We start from the raw sequence: 15,734 nt of genomic DNA on the forward strand, positions 1-15,734 counted from the left end.
GAAAGGCTTTTTGAATCCTTCAGGACTATAGGGTAGAACCTGCTCTTGGATGAGAAAGGACTTTAAACAGTCGGAAATTGTTTGTGACAGGCAACGTATCTTGGTTAGCTACATAAAGCTACGTCCCGATCGGCAACTACGGCCCCGAGGGACCCTGGCTGGCTGGCTTTCTCGGACCAAGCCAGGCGCACACCAACTGTTCGGTCGCGATGATGCGGTATGAAGCCAAGGCGAGACACGCACGACAACTTTTTATTTGGTGATGCAGATTGCGCCGGATTTCAGCAATGTTGCCCACATCTTTCCGATGCGTCCGTCATCGTGTCCGCACAATCAATCTTTTTAATTGATACTTTTTGTGCTCCGAGGTGCACGGTAGCTCACCGGATCGGGACGGGACCGGGGCGGTGTTTCACGGCACGCTGCTATTCCATTTCGCGAGCTGACGTCACACTTGTGGTAGTGTTGGAGCAATGGGCTTGTTGACGTCTCCATGGAAACCCAATTTGACACGTGTACTACTACTAGTAGTAGTAGTAGTAGTTGCGTGCCACTATCCAACCACTATCATCGGTGAGACCGGTGAAACACCACCCGGGCTAGCGGCCGTGCTCCGAACTAGGCCTACCGCCTATTATGGAACGGGGGCCTGCCGACTGGGGAGAGGAATCAGCGGTTGGGATCGAATAGGAGACACATTTCAGAACGGAGGTTACGGAATGGAGGAAAGGAAGAACAGCCTGCCCCACACATGATTATATTGAAAACAAATAGGTACTGTTCACAATCCGTGGAATACGTGGAATACCTTCGTTCAGATAAAGGGATTTTTCTTTCTGATCAAATGTGGCAGCATTCATTGGCAGAATATGGTAGCAATTAATGTCTGCGTTCGTGAATGGGATGTGCGCCATTATTATCATTATCATAGTTCTCTATATACCGTGATTATCATTTGCCATTTTGTGCACGCGTGGTCCGCGCCGGAATTCCGCCCAGTTTGTGATATATCGCTAGTTATATCTGCTGTTAAGCATTCCAAGGGTTCAAACGGCATTAAACATATTTTGAGATTCTAAGGTGTTTCGTTGGAGAGGCATAGTCGTGCCTGGGCTGTTTCTGGCGACTCAGTATAACCCCCTTCGGTTTGTCGCCTTCTGATCAACCGATTTTACTGTCAAAATTTTGCAATGAGTGGAGAACCATCCGCCAATCAAGGAGCAACGGCAAATGGCAAGGTTGGAGGGAACAAGTAAGTGCAGGGTAGGGGTAGGTGCAGAGGAACATTGAACATGGTACCAATGTGATGCTTGAAATCACTGACATTGGTAATGCATGCCTTCATCACATCCAGGCCAGTCTTAAAGGAAATAGTTCACTTTCACGAAATTATTTTTTTTGCAACGGATTTATGATTTTTTATGTTCAAAATAATCAGCAAAGAAAATAAAACCTTTTTATAACAAAATATTATTTTCTATATTTTGATATAGGAAGAACTTTTCAGTTTCTGTAAGGCACACGCGATCCAGTATGAAAAGAGCATGGGTCCCGAAAATTCTTCAGAAACAGAGAAATTATCGCAGCCACCGGCATTTGGGCGATCTGCTCGATCTGATAATGTTCCCCTGAATGTCCTAATTGATCAGTACGAGAATTTTTCTAGAGTTCTCGTAGATAATTTCTCTAGTTTCTGAAGAATTGTCGGGACCCATGCTCTTTTCATACTGGATGGAAATATATGCAAGGCACACATCCTCAACGCAAGACACCTTTTTCGGGACGAGAAATAGAATATCTTTGCCTAGGGTGATCGTTGGGCTGTAAAAGCTCCTGATTTATGCTCGTCTCAGCCCAAGCTACGGAACTGCTATTCCAGTTCAAAACCCATGTTAAAAAGTGAACTATTTCCTTTAAGGCTTCAGGTAATGCCACAGCAATGACAAAGTTAAAAGTCACGTATGCTCAGGATGTCGTCTCACCAATGTGTTCTCATTCACAGGAAAAAGAAGGATAAGGGAGCTCCCGCTCAGGAGAAGAGCGAAGATACCACGGTAGTAAGTGCCAGTCAGGGAAATCAGATGAAGAACCTGAACAACCTGCGGAAGGCAATGGAGCTGCTGTCGGTCACCCAGGGCCGGGAACAGTTCCACCAGGGGCCGGCCAAGACCCAGGACGAGGCCAAACGGAAAAAGTATCAGTTCTGGGAGACTCAGCCTGTCCTTAAAATAGGTAAGAGTTGATATCTTTTGACATTGTCTGAGCAGTATTAATTGTCTTATCATTTTCTCAATTCTTAGATTGACCAGGGTGGAAATTTGACCTATAAAGTCTAAAACACACCTTATGAACCAGAACAAGGATATTATCTTTTGAACTTTTAAAGGAATAAAAGGGTTAAAGTTGATAAAGAATGATGGGCTTCATTCTGGAAGCTTCTGTCTGTTATATGCTACACAACTGGTTCAGGCTACCATGGGTAGGCCCATGCAAAATCTGCATGACATCAAATGAGATCCCCAGTGCATCATGATTCATGGAACATCTGCATCAAGTGATTGAGCTGATGCTGACAAGATGTCAAAATTGCCACGCTTTGGAGCCTGGCTTATAAAATTATGCCTACATTCATTATTCTTTACATCTCAGTCTTGGCTCATTGATGGCATGTCACTATTTTTGTGGGCTGCCTCAATGGCAGATGTGTTATTGTGTTATGCCTCTGATGTGAGTGAATTGCCAGTACCACTCTGAGCTCCCCTGTTCACCAACCCTTGTCTGGCCACAGACCAAGATGCCGAGGGTAATGAGCCCCTGGAAGGTGACAAGGAGGTCTCTGAGGTCCGTGCCGAGCCCTACTCGCTGCCTGATGGCTTCAAGTGGGACACCATGAACCTGGACGATCCAGAGCAGGTGAGGATGGATGCTGTCGGAAATCGGTGGCAATATTACAAAATTGAGCGCTCCTGGATATGTAATTCTGGATCTGGTTGAACCTCTAAAAATTTGTGGCCAATAAAGTATTATTATTATTATTATGCATTTAATCATAAGTGCATCACAGGTGCATCTTTCGGACCAAACATGAGGGATAATAATCACCGGGATTGGCGATTGTACATAACACCGTCGTTGTAATATGGAACACCTTGAAAAGTTGTTATTTATCAGAAATGGTGGACTTTTCGTCTGTACAATCATTGGTTAAGTAATCTTGAGTAGAATGTTGTGCTTTTTGTCGTAATACGTATTATGCAACGATGGCAACGACTTCAAACAATTATGTGTGCGATCAGCGATGGCCGTTTACGTAAATGCTACATATTTTCCGTCTTTGTTTAAAGCTTCTGAGTTTTTATTTATTTATTTATCGGTAGCAAACGAACGATTTAACCCCAACTCCCTTATCAGGTTGCGGGACACCTAGTACTTGTGAGTTGCATTTTGTGCTAGGACGTACGCCAATGACGATATCCGTCGATTTTACTGGGTCATACGCCATTACACCATTCCGTTTCTAATTGTCGACTGAACGAACTTTGAAACATCATTGTGATGAAACTAACTCCGCATTCTTGGCCACGCACTTGCGTAACACGTTGTATGGTAAATGTGTGAACAATGCCCAAGATCTAATCCTTTTGGTGCAGATGACCTTTGAACATCTGGTCGGTACCATTGCGTTAGTGTTAACTGTGTTGTTGATCTTTGGCCATCCGGCGCCATTGCCTAAGTGTTGCTGACGGCGCCGCTGCCCTCTGGACAGCTGAACGAGCTGTACACTCTGCTGACCAACAACTACGTGGAGGATGACGACAACATGTTCCGGTTCGACTACTCGCCAAAGTTCCTCGACTGGTGAGCGTGGGGCGTTGCTCGGGAAGATGAAAGCAGCTGGCCTGATGTCATGCAAAAAAAGCTGGAAATCTGCCCATCCTGTTTTGGAGTCTTACCAGAAAAAAGTCGCCACTTATTTGATGAAATACCAAGTGTCAAAACTTCATTACCTTTATGAATTTGTTTCACATAAACAGTCTGTGACCCAGGAGGGTCACTAGGAGAGGAGCCCATACTTTTCCCTGATGACCTACCCTGCCCCCGCCACAGGCCGCTGCGTCCGCCGGGCTGGGCTACTAACCAGTAACCACCGTTTCTGCCGCCTGATCGCCCACTGACTGACCACCCCTCCCCTGCCCCCTTCCACAGGGCGCTGCGTCCACCGGGCTGGGTGACCGACTGGCTCTGCGGGGTGCGTGTCACAAAGTCCAACAAACTGGTGGGATTCATCTCCGCCATCCCAGCCACCATCAACATCTACAAACGGTCAGTACCTAGTTGGTTGTGGGTACCTACGACAGAGTGGTCATATGGTTTTGTTTCACTGAGTCTCAGATATCAATTTTTATTGAACGGATACATTTTGATTGTTTGTTTGTTTGTTTTGTTGGGTTAGGCCCTTTCGGTCGACAAGACCATTGCAGAGCCGGAAGGATGATAGGAATTAGGGGGAGACATTGGTCTGGGCAGGCACCCTAGTGAGTCGCCGGGGCTGAGCCCGTTCAGAGGACAGGCCACCCAGCCCCAAGGCACTCACTGTACCCGGCTACGGGTGCGCTCCCTCAGGAGCAGCGGTGCCGCTCCAAGGGAGCAGCCCGCATGAGATAAAGTTGCCTGTCCAGCCCGGAGGGGGGTTGCGGCGTGGAGGAGAAGGATTTCAGTATCCTGAGGATAGAAGCATGGAAAGGTGATACATTTTGAGTCGTCCTAAGGTAATCGTACTAACTAGGATAAACCTTGTTTGAAGTATGCTATTTTGAACGTTTGGAAGCGATATTTACCTGACAGAAAGTACACCCTCTGCAAACTGCGTGGTAATTATTCTTTTTTTCAACAAAACCGAGAAACGCGGATACTATGCTATCGGTCACTCGGAAATCGTAACAGCAAGACGCATGAGACTCCGTACCTTAAGGCTGAAACAGACTCTTTCCGCGTTCAGGAAATCGCATGCGAGAGCCTATTCAAATACATTATAATTCTTCCCGCATCAATCGCATCCGGGAGGTGCGTGCGATTGATGCGAGCGTGCTTCAATGTATTTGAATAGGCTCTCGCATGCGATTTCCTGACTGCGGGATTAGTCTGTTTCAGGCATTAGATTGACATTATCATCGTATTCATTTTCCATCCAGTTTGGCAACAAAACCCAAAAGTCTATATTTGCCCCCAAAACAAACTTTGCATTTTATTGCCACACAAGGCGTATACTTTGCTTAGTGATAGACCCGATCGAAGGAGTGGAGCATGGCGCATCTATTTGCAGCGAGTTCCGACCGACTGATAACATAGCCTTTGAGTTATTATCGGTTTTGTCCAAAAAAGAATACCTACCACGCAGTCTGCTGAGGGCTTTACACCTCTTCATTATATTTCAGTCTTTCACGCTGTATCCCTGTCTCCCCCTCTCCAGGACGCAGCGTATGGTCGAGGTGAACTTCCTCTGTGTGCACAAGAAGCTGCGCTCCAAGCGCGTGGCGCCTGTGCTCATCAAGGAGATCACGCGCCGAGTGAACCGGACCGGCATCTTCCAGGCGGTGTACACGGCCGGAGTGGTGCTGCCCAAACCCGTCGGTACTTGCAGGTAAGAAAGCGACGTGGGTGGCGTAACGGTACACTAAAATGGCGGTCTGGGATGGTGGCCTTATGCAAAGTTAGCCACCGTTTGTGATTTGGCATTAGATACGCTAATCAAATGACGTATGGGAATGGCTATGCCGGTTTCTGACTCCATCTTCGTCAGGGTTCATGATTCAACGTTAGCAGAGTGAGTTTCTAATTATCAAGTTATAAATTGAAAGAGCGAGTTAGAAATGCGCAAACCATCTATTTCGTTGTTACATTCGTTGATTGCATGCATTTACTTTCAGCAAGTATTCAGTGCATCTCATAATCAACTGACATCCCCGCCCTCCTCTTGCAGGTACTGGCACCGCTCGCTGAACCCCAAGAAGCTGATTGAGGTCAAGTTCAGCCAGCTGTCCCGCAACATGACGATGCAGCGGACGCTGAAGCTGCACCGTCTGCCGGCGGAGACGGAGACGGAGGGGTTCCGGCGGCTGACTCCGGCCGACGTGCCGGCCGCCATGAAACTGCTGAACGACGTGAGAGACGGCGGAGGAAGAGGGGAAGGGAGGGAAGATAGTGGCTCGGAATGTGGTAGTTTGAGAGCGGGTTTGTGCGGGGTGTAGTGAATTGAGGTGTGACCATTGGACGGGCATTCGGAGGACACGCGATGATATAAAAAAACAGCAATTACCATCAGCTTTTGAATCTTATTTCTACTTATTTAAACATTAGGGTGACATTTTTGGTCGAATATTTTTTTTTTGTGTATAGTTTAACTGAAGTAGCACCGTTGCACTGACGCCGTTTCTCTGCCGCCCCTCCCTCGCTCCACACAGTACCTGGGCCAGTTTGACCTGGCGCCATCGTTTGACGAGGAGGAGTTCCGACACTGGTTCACGCCGAGACCCACCATTGTCGACAGCTACGTCGTCGAAAAGGACGGCAAAGTCACCGGTGAGTAGCCGGGAAAGGACGGATTTATCGGTGGTTTGAGAGGACTGAACGGTCACTGTTGAGTTGGGAAGGACGGAAGTTATCGGCGGGTTCGAAAGGACGGAAAGGGCATGCGCAGTGGAAAAGAAAGGACTGAAATAATACCGGTGGGTTAGAAGAATGATTGATTGATGGGACGTGTTGACGATGAGACACAGTGAACAATCATTTCCATTATTTGCGTCATGATACAGTTCGTCATTCACAAAATATTGCAGCGGCTCAATTCTAACCACCCTGCCCTGCCTGTCACTGACACCTCGTGCGCTTCCGCCGCTCTCCGTCACAGACTTTGTGAGTTTCTACAGCCTGCCGTCGACCATCATGCACCACCCGACGCACAAACAGCTGATGGCGGCCTACTCGTTCTATAACGTCGGCCGCAGCACGCCGCTGCTGCAGCTCATGAGGGACGCCCTCATCACCGCCAAAAACGTGAGTCGGTCGCGTTCGGGGCGTGACGTCACTGGTGGAATGTGAGACACGCTCAGATGTTTATGCGCTTCGAAAAAGACAATTCGAGGTATATTGGCCTATGTTTTGCTGGTGCTCAGCTGATGATTGTGTGAAACTGATGCGATTATTTGCGAAATGATTGATAGTTGTAGTGAGAGCATTGTTAACTAGTATAAAGAAAAATAACGTCACTACACTGTTTTCCACTGATGGGTCATGATGCTCCCGCTTCTGCAGGAGGGTTTCGACGTGTTCAACGCGCTCGACCTGATGGAGAACAAGTCTTTCCTGGAGCCGCTCAAGTTCGGCATCGGCGACGGCAACCTGCAGTACTACCTCTACAACTGGAAGTGCCCCAGCATGGAGCCCAAACAGGTCAGGCGGACGAGGGAACGGCGTGGAACGGTGGGCGGGACGGGAATCGCGTACAGCTCGTGCCAGAAACGAACAGATATGTGTTGTGCTGAGCCGTTTAGCTCCCATTTCAGAGCCGGAAGGATGATAGGAATTAGGGAAGGCGTTGGTCGAAATTGTTTTTTGTTTGTTTGTTTTGTTGGGTTAGGCCCTTTCGGTCGTCAAGACCATTGCAGAGCCGGAAGGATGATAGGATTTAGGGGGAGACATTGGTCTGGGCAGGCACCCTAGTGAGTCGCCGGGGCTGAGCCCGTCCAGAGGACAGGCCACCCAGCCCCAAGGCACTCACTGCACCCGGCTACGGGGTGCGCTCCCTCGGGAGCAGCGGTGCCGCTCCAAGGGAGCAGCCCGCATGAGATAAAGTTACCTGTCCAGCCCGGAAGGGGGTTGCGGCGTGGAGGAGAAGGATTTCAGTATCCTGAGGATAGAAGCACGGAACGGTCCGAAATTGTTTCGTAGTAGATGATATTTATTGCTGCAAATTTGTGTGCGTGGCTACCGGTAGTCTGCATACCAGCTATGACGCATCGATTTTATCGCACAGCAAACTAGTTTTTTTAGCGCAATTTTTAATCTATGTGTTGTTTCTTTTCAGATCGGTCTCGTTCTGCAATAAGCTCCACCACGACCTAGCAAAGATACCACCATGTGGGGTAGGCGACTGCAGTCGAGCCTGGTGGCACTGTCATCTGTCGGTAGCGCAGGAGGCGGAACTTCTGGCATTCTCCGCCAGGTGGCGGTGGTTTTACCTCTGGCTACGCGCAGTAGCCAGGAGCGACACTGGCATCATATAGCTGCCGGCGACGGCGTTCGCCTGGACTCGTCGGCATCTGCAGGACCGAGAGCGCCTGCGCCAACACCGCCCGGTGCCAGAACATGTTTACTCGCGATTTTGTGTCTATCTATGCGTCGGAGTGCGCGCGCTGCCGTGCGCGAGCGTCCTCGTGTGTATGTGTGTGATTCTGATTCGTAATCAAGTGACGGGGCGGATTTCGGAGATGCAAACCGACAATAGCGGCCGGAGAGCGACGGACTGAGCTGTGGGGATCTAGTCGTGATCGCACGTTTTCTCTTTCACTTTTCTTGCCCAGCGCTTGCTTTGTCGCGCCGCCCGAGAGCAGAAGCGCCTCGCTTTTTCCGAGTCCCATTTCTTGCGGCTATCTGATATTCTGACTCATTACACGCAATGACTCTTCGTTTTCGTTCCGTACTCATACGGATGAATAACCGACGTCTCTGACTCGATAATCTGACATTCACTCTGCTTGCGGCACTGTAATGATTTCTCGCCGGCTCCTTGGCGCAGTGCTGATCTGGTTATCCTGCGTTGGAGCAGCGCTCCCGGGTTAGACAGCACACTTTGCCTGACACGACCACACGTGTCCGCTCGGCGGCATTTTGTACAGCGCTGCCGGCCACGGCGAATACACGAGTGCACGAATCAGCGCGCTCTTTCTGAACAAGTTTTGAGTAATGCAGTGCATCGAAGCTGTCGCCACCCCCGCGCGTCAACAAGACGGACGTATGTATGTAGCAGTCGTTGCTTAGAGATACTCGGGAGTTTATAAGAAACGGGAGAGGGTTAAGCAGCGCCGCCTTTTTAAACATTTGCAATGGGCTGGGTTGATAAGATCCTTCACAAGACACTTCTTACGCTCATAGGCCATAAAACACACTGGCATGGGCCTTTTTGGGAATCATTGATGTGAAAAGCGAGCCGGGAACCATTTTCGGCTGGTTATCTTACTGATGTGGAATGTAGATAGTATGTTTACCTTCATATTCATATGGTGAGTAAACCAATAGCTTTGTTATTTGAATACCCTCAGCCATCGCCCATCAGCCCTCAGGTCTGACTGACCCCTCAATAGTCGATGCCAAAATAAATCAGCGCGTAGCTGAGAAGTTTTTCTCTAGAATGCCTGAAAATATCTCTATAAACCTCCGGGTAATTTCCCGAATGTCGTTATCGCATCTACAAAAGTAAAAACATCCAACATCCGGTTTCGTCTCAAGGACGCAGCATTGCGTATCATTTGTGTACATTCCAACTTGTTTTGTAGTTCATTGCAAGTTTATTGCAAGGTTTATTGAGTTGTGTGATGATAGTGGTCAAGATAGTGTATAACGAATAATAGCTTGGTATATTTATATTAATATTTGGACATTATATGATAAGATTTCGCCCAGCAAATAAAAGGATATTCTTTTAAAGGTATGTTTGATCCATAGTTCAAGTTCAAGTTGCAAATGACATCAACATCATCAGCATGCTTGCTGTGTTACTGGGTGTTCTGATCAAAATAATGATATTTAGTTTTATTATTTTAAAGCTTAAGTGCAATAGACCATAAACTTTGCTTCTTACCAATGATTGATGGTTGTTGATGAATGTAATGTTTATGCAACCAGGGTGGGGACTGGTTGGTTGGTTTGGGTTAAGCACCATATCAGGTGGACCAAGTGCTAACCGGAACTCTCACGCTGTTCCAAGCGGTCAGACAGCGGCAATGCCACATGCATTGCCCGGGAATCGAACCCGGATGGCTGAATCTAGAGGCAAGGAACTTACTTTTAGACCAGAATGCTTCCCAGGGTAGGGACTGGGGAGCCAGGGTTTTGAATTGAATGCTGTTTCAAGATTCTTACATCAACAGGGTCAACAGGGATTTAACGAGTGGGTTGTTAGAGTCGTGGCTTGTACCCACACCAAGAATACCTTACTTTTTGCATGGGGTGCTCACCTAGTAGATGCTCACCTAGTAGATTGGATAAGAGGCATGGGAGCAGGATTGCTCATAGGATGCTGCCTCTCTCACTGTTTCGACATGTGTTGGTCCAGTTTCTTCTTAAATGTACTGATGGTGTGACTCATGACCACATCTTCTGGCAGGTTGTTCCAGCTGTCGACGACTCAGGACGAGAAGAACATGTTCCGCTTGTGTGTCCGGTGTCTCGGTTTACTTAACTTGAGGGGGTGTCCACGAGTCCTGTGTCGGTGTGGTCCTGCTTGCAGTCCAAGAAACTTGTCGCCAGCGTTCACCAGGTCAATGCCTTTTAGTATCTTGAATACTTGGATCAAGTCGCCTCTGTGCCGACGTTCCTGTAGGGTAGTTAGGTCCAGTCTTCTTAGGCGCTCTTCATATGGTAGGTCCGCTAGGGGTCTGACCCCTACCATCCAATTCGTGTTGAAATGGCTCTTTTGCACCCTAGGCTCAAAACAATAAAAACCACTCCAAATTCTCACAAATCATATATCAGCCTAGAAAATTGTTGACATCATCATTTAGTGCTAAATAGATCAGGTACACTACAAGCAGAAATAACAAAACCTAATCTTAATTGACCTAACCTTACCTGTACCATAGTTACCTCATTTGCTGCCAGAGCCCAGAGGTGACCAGACCTGCAAGCTGGGTCTTGGGTCAGGGTCAGTCTGCAATTGCATTGGTGCTCAGTATCTGTATCTGATGGAAGGCATTGGATGGTGGCTGTGTCTGAGCATACGACTGTCTGCGTGGGGCACAGCAGACAATTGCATTTTAGTTCATGGTAATATATGTCATGCTGGCAACAAATTGGTGTAACATTGGTTTTCAAAAAACTAACTAACCTTACTTTACATGACTCAACAGTCAACATGTGATTGGGTGTAACCTAAATATGATACCTTGCTTAAAAAGTATCATAAATACCAATGTGTGGTGTCACTTAACAACCTTAGAAGGATGTGTTCTTTCTATTCACGTTTTTGTTTGGTAATAATAGTCCAATAGTAGCACAGTGAGACTGGAGACATTTTTATGTTCATTGCTTTGCTCTGATCTGGTTCATAGTCCACACAGTGAGTAGTTGTATGAGGCTTTCAGGTGACTGTAAGTGATAATGAAGACAGTTTTGCTGTTTTTAAAGTCACTTTGATCCACTTTTACATCACCAGATCACAGATGTCACCTAAAGTCATTTTCCCGATTTTGATGTTCTTTTAGAAAGTGGCGCATAGTTTGTGAAGAAGTGCAAGAACATCACTAGAAAATATTAAATTGTAATGATGAAAATGTTGATTGCTCGATAAAGACATTCGCTGACGACACCAAGGTGTACAGGAGGGTGCAAACCACTCAGGACAGAAGACTTCTTCTACAGTGTGATCTGGATGCCATCACAGAGTGGTCCAAAATCTGGAGCTACCATTTAATGAAGACAAGATCACTGTTCTCGACATTGGCAGCTGCAACCCACGGTGCACCTGGTCCTACATACTCAACGGCCTTCAATTCGACGAGGCAGAATCGGAACGAGACCTTAGGGTTAGGGTGCACACTGCTGACTGCACAAAGACAATGACCTGAACTTCAGAAAACAGGCAACAAGTGCGGTAGCAAAGGCATCACAAGTACTGACTTTGATACGCAAGTCATTCCAAGCCATCAACTGTGAAACTCTCCTGCTATTCAAGTCTCTCGTCAGGCCCCATCTCGAGTACGGCTGCTGCATTTGGGGCCCCTTCTCCAAGGTGGACCAAAGGGCAATCGAGAGGGTGCAAAGGCGTACAATGAAACTTGCATCAAAAAGGAGGAAATCAGGACATGAGGCATAGGCCATACACAGAACGGCTGTCCATACACAGAACAGTACTGCTGCCCCTCTGTACTACATACGACGGCACGGAGACACGACCAAGACATCGGGTGCTACAAGGAGAGATAGAGTGCGCCAAGAGGACTTTTTCACTCCAAGTCGGGACCGGAGAACAAGAGTTTGACGACACCCATGAAAGTTGAGCAAGGAACAAGCACAATTGAGGGTCAGAAGTAAGCAACTATGTAGAACTCTCTCCCCTCTGAGGTCTTCCTTGCTCCTTCTTTGGGCCTGTTTAAGAGGCGCCCGGATGCCCACTGGGATGGCATCTGATACCAAAATCCCGATTGATCTACGCACCGCTCGATGAGAACGAAAACTTCAGGCCAGGTGGCCTACAAAGTCCGTGTAGCTATGGCCGTCATGGCAGACATTTTACTTTTCCTCAAGGGATAACTTAAAGTGACCTGGTGACCTGACCTTGAGTGACTGAGTCCTGAAATGGAAATGTGGATAAGATGTGTCATAAGGTTACAAAAAAGTTTGTGTTCATGTTGACGTCCCGTTGAAGTTCGTTGTACAGTTGCTATTGAAGCCTGTTGTAGCCCATATATCATACAGTTGCTGGGATATCGGGTTCATTCGTGGTGCACCACCATCTTATGGCTGGCTAGTTACTACACATACCTGACTAGTTCTCACAGGATGGATGTGAAAGCTTCTCAAAGAATATTGGCTGAATACTATTCTGGTTAGAGCACGACGGATATAGCCCTAACAGCACGGTCTCTTAAATCTCGAGGTCTATTTCTGTGAGCCCAATCACTCCCGTTTGAAGCCGCGACGTAGCGTGGAGGCTAGATTTAGACGCGCTATTTTTGGGAACTCCGCTGCTACTGTATCGCTCAGTCGACCCACTTTGGGAAACTATGGAGCGTCTGACGGAATTGATCCGTCTTGTGACTGGCTAGTTATACGGCTGACATAAGGCGACTGAAACTTGAAAGTAAGAACATTTTCCAGGTGCGTATGTGCATTCTTATTTCTTTCTTTCGTTTGCTTTCCATGAGTTATATGAACAAGCGGTCCGCATAGGAAAAGCAAGTGCGAGGCCGGAAAGAAGCACCTCGTGTGGCCTGTGTACCTAGTCTCTATAAAACCACTGGCAGCTGTTGAATGAGTGCCCCTGTCTACCTGCGATTCGCTACACGTTCGGTTTAAATTATATATTTTGGTAAACCGGACGCGGAAAGATCGGGTGTTGGTCCGCGATGTGATTCGTAGCAAGTCATGCTTAGCGTGGTGTTCGAGTTTTTCAACGATTCACCAACTATTCAACGTTAGGATCGAACTCATTCCAAAGTCAAAACACAATTTGTTTTTAGCATATAGTGTGCCATTTGAGCAGCGATATCCCATACGGCTTGTGGTAATGCCAAATCCTTTTCGGTATAACATGCGAAGGTAAATGTTGGTTGCTAGTTGCTACTTTCACCATTTTTTTTTTCACGAGTACGCACGATAAGTGTAACCTGAGGGGCTTTCGCGCTTTACCACCATTGAGTCCCATGCTTTCATAAAACGTAGATGCGCTCAGGGATTTCCTTGATGTGTCGGTGTTTTATTAATGTTGTGTTTTAGGGAAACGCGCTGGACGGCTGCGAAAGTTCATGAGCATATCATTTATGCGTAGTTCAAACCGATTTATGTATATTGAGCGGCGGTTGCAAATCGATATTAAATGCGCGTATAGGATTGCTCTTGCACTTGGGATAAACCAGAATCCTATTCATAGCCTGAATCGGTGCTTTTTATTCATCTAAACACGCATCACACTTCATGCGCCCAGCCTTATTCGTCGATCCATATTCGTGTCGAAGAATCGTCTCAAGATATGCGATCGGCCTGCTCAACTTCCATCAATGGCATATGAGACCGTTCGGCAATCTTTCATCAGTGGCAAAATGCTAAAGCATAAGAAAGCATAAGCATGAAACTGATGTTACTGCGTTTTCAATGCCACCTGGTTTCTAAATATCTTGAACTCATGTATCAGTGAATGACTCAGTCAATGACTCCCGAAATGGCAGATTTCCCTGCTTGAACTTTCCTCGGACCGAAGCCTTGGCCTTCGCCGATAGCACACAGTAAGCTGCACATGCACAACAAACTACACCACGATAAGCCGATGTTGATTGTTGATGCTCTGTTCGCTGTGTCGTAAAGTTGTCACACCCTTTAGGTAGGCACTGGGCAACTCATTTACCAGACATGACCAGACAGACAGGCATGATAAGGTAATGTGTCAGGCCTTTGTGGCTCACAGGAGGTTTTAGCTGATAGGCCGATACGGATGGCTTCGGTCGACGTCGTTCCTTAGTGTTCCCACAGACCAATCGCTACGGTGGACAGGTTATTCAATAACCACCTCCCAGCATCAGCATAGCCAAGGACAAATAACTATGAGACTGACGCTCGAAAAGAGCTCCGACCCTGCTTATCATCGCTGCCGGATTGCTGTGTTGAGAGACGCACGTCTGTGTCGCCATCTGAGCAGCGAGGTCCGCCAACTACCCCCTCTATCGCACCTCCGCCCCCCCCCCCCGCCGCTGTCCACTGACTCGCCTCCACCTCGCGCTGCCGCAGCCGAGCCCGCCGGTACGCAGGCCCCGGTGATGGAGCCGGCGGCCGCCTCTGCGCCTGACCCAGCCCCGGCCGGTCGCAGCCCCCTGCACTCGCCCCCCGCCACCGAGCTGAGAGCGGCAGCGCCCAGTCCGCCCGGACCGTCCGGCGCCCAGCCCGGACCGTCCGGGGCGCCGCCGCCGGCGACACAGACAGGTAAGCGATAGTGCTGGGAGGATCGATCGAACTCTGCTAATGACTTCAGTGTCTTTATTCATCGGTTGTTCGAGATAAAATCGTATTGAAGGAACATCAAAGGGTTGTGTTTGTCATTGGTTTGGTAACTCCATCGGATTTGACTTCGCCGGGTGATCTCGGTAAAAGCTGCGATTGATCGCATATATATCTTCTTTTTCGAACTAAATGCGCATCATGTGTGCTATCTTTACCCTAGATACGCGGCGAGCAAGTGAATATTCCTTACAAATAGGTTTTATACCAACCTTTGGTCGTAAGTCTAATGCGCATTGCGCATTTACTTACTCAATACTTATGTACCTATTTGGGATCCTATATTTGCGAGTGCTTCCTGTACGGCCGTAATACCATAATGCTCGATCGCCTGTGAGCTGTCTTAGCCGCTGATCGTGGCCAAAAATATCCCCGGTGAATCCGTCGCCGTCTTATTTCCCCTGCGTTCATCCCGCCGTATCCTGGATTCACTCCGCACAATGCCTGCCCACACCGAGATGAGCTTCGTCCGCTCCGTACCGCCCGGAAAATGGCCAACGGCAGTTCCGGGTTTTGTGGAGTTTAACTTCAAGTCGACACCATTTACTGATGGTCCATTCTGGGTTCGATGTAGCGGAAAGGCTCGGGCGAGGCCGGCCAGGGACTCGGTAGTCGCTGTGGTACCTATGTGGGCGTCTGAGAGCTGCTCGCGTGAAGCGTCAATCACTGGTGTAGACTAGATTTACCTGTTTGTGGGGCTGAAAGAATGGGCTGTGATTATAGGGATCCGGGTGCAGTTCACGCCAGCGCGC

General features: G+C 48.0%; 2 protein-coding genes across 7 annotated transcripts in view; both read left to right on the plus strand.

Moving 5' to 3' along the window:
* The first annotated feature begins 938 nt into the window (after window positions 1-938).
* Window positions 939-8,932, plus strand: LOC122392182 (glycylpeptide N-tetradecanoyltransferase 2-like). Its single transcript, XM_043386785.1, has 11 exons — window positions 939-1,252; window positions 2,003-2,232; window positions 2,789-2,913; window positions 3,767-3,858; window positions 4,207-4,323; window positions 5,471-5,641; window positions 5,981-6,161; window positions 6,462-6,579; window positions 6,908-7,053; window positions 7,312-7,449; window positions 8,084-8,932. Exons 1-11 carry the CDS (start codon window positions 1,191-1,193, stop codon window positions 8,102-8,104), a joined length of 1,401 nt encoding a protein of 466 aa, XP_043242720.1. The 5' UTR covers window positions 939-1,190; the 3' UTR covers window positions 8,105-8,932.
* A 603-nt stretch (window positions 8,933-9,535) lies between these two features.
* The window catches only part of LOC122392176 (histone deacetylase 4-like), a 107,073-nt gene continuing 100,874 nt past the window's right edge, over window positions 9,536-15,734 (plus strand). For 4 of the 6 annotated variants that reach the window (XM_043386774.1, XM_043386772.1, XM_043386776.1 and 1 more), the window contains exons 1-2: window positions 9,563-9,703; window positions 14,716-14,907. In XM_043386774.1, the coding sequence (XP_043242709.1) occupies window positions 14,745-14,907 (163 nt within the window). In that variant the 5' untranslated portion in view covers window positions 9,563-9,703; window positions 14,716-14,744. Of the gene's footprint in view, window positions 9,704-14,715; window positions 14,908-15,734 lie in introns of all 6 variants that reach the window. The other 2 variants (XM_043386771.1, XM_043386777.1) reach the window with 2 other exon arrangements.

Source organism: Amphibalanus amphitrite, unplaced genomic scaffold (assembly GCF_019059575.1).
Source record: "Amphibalanus amphitrite isolate SeventyFive unplaced genomic scaffold, NRLGWU_Aamphi_draft 000473F_arrow, whole genome shotgun sequence".
NCBI lineage: Eukaryota > Metazoa > Arthropoda > Thecostraca > Balanomorpha > Balanidae > Amphibalanus > Amphibalanus amphitrite.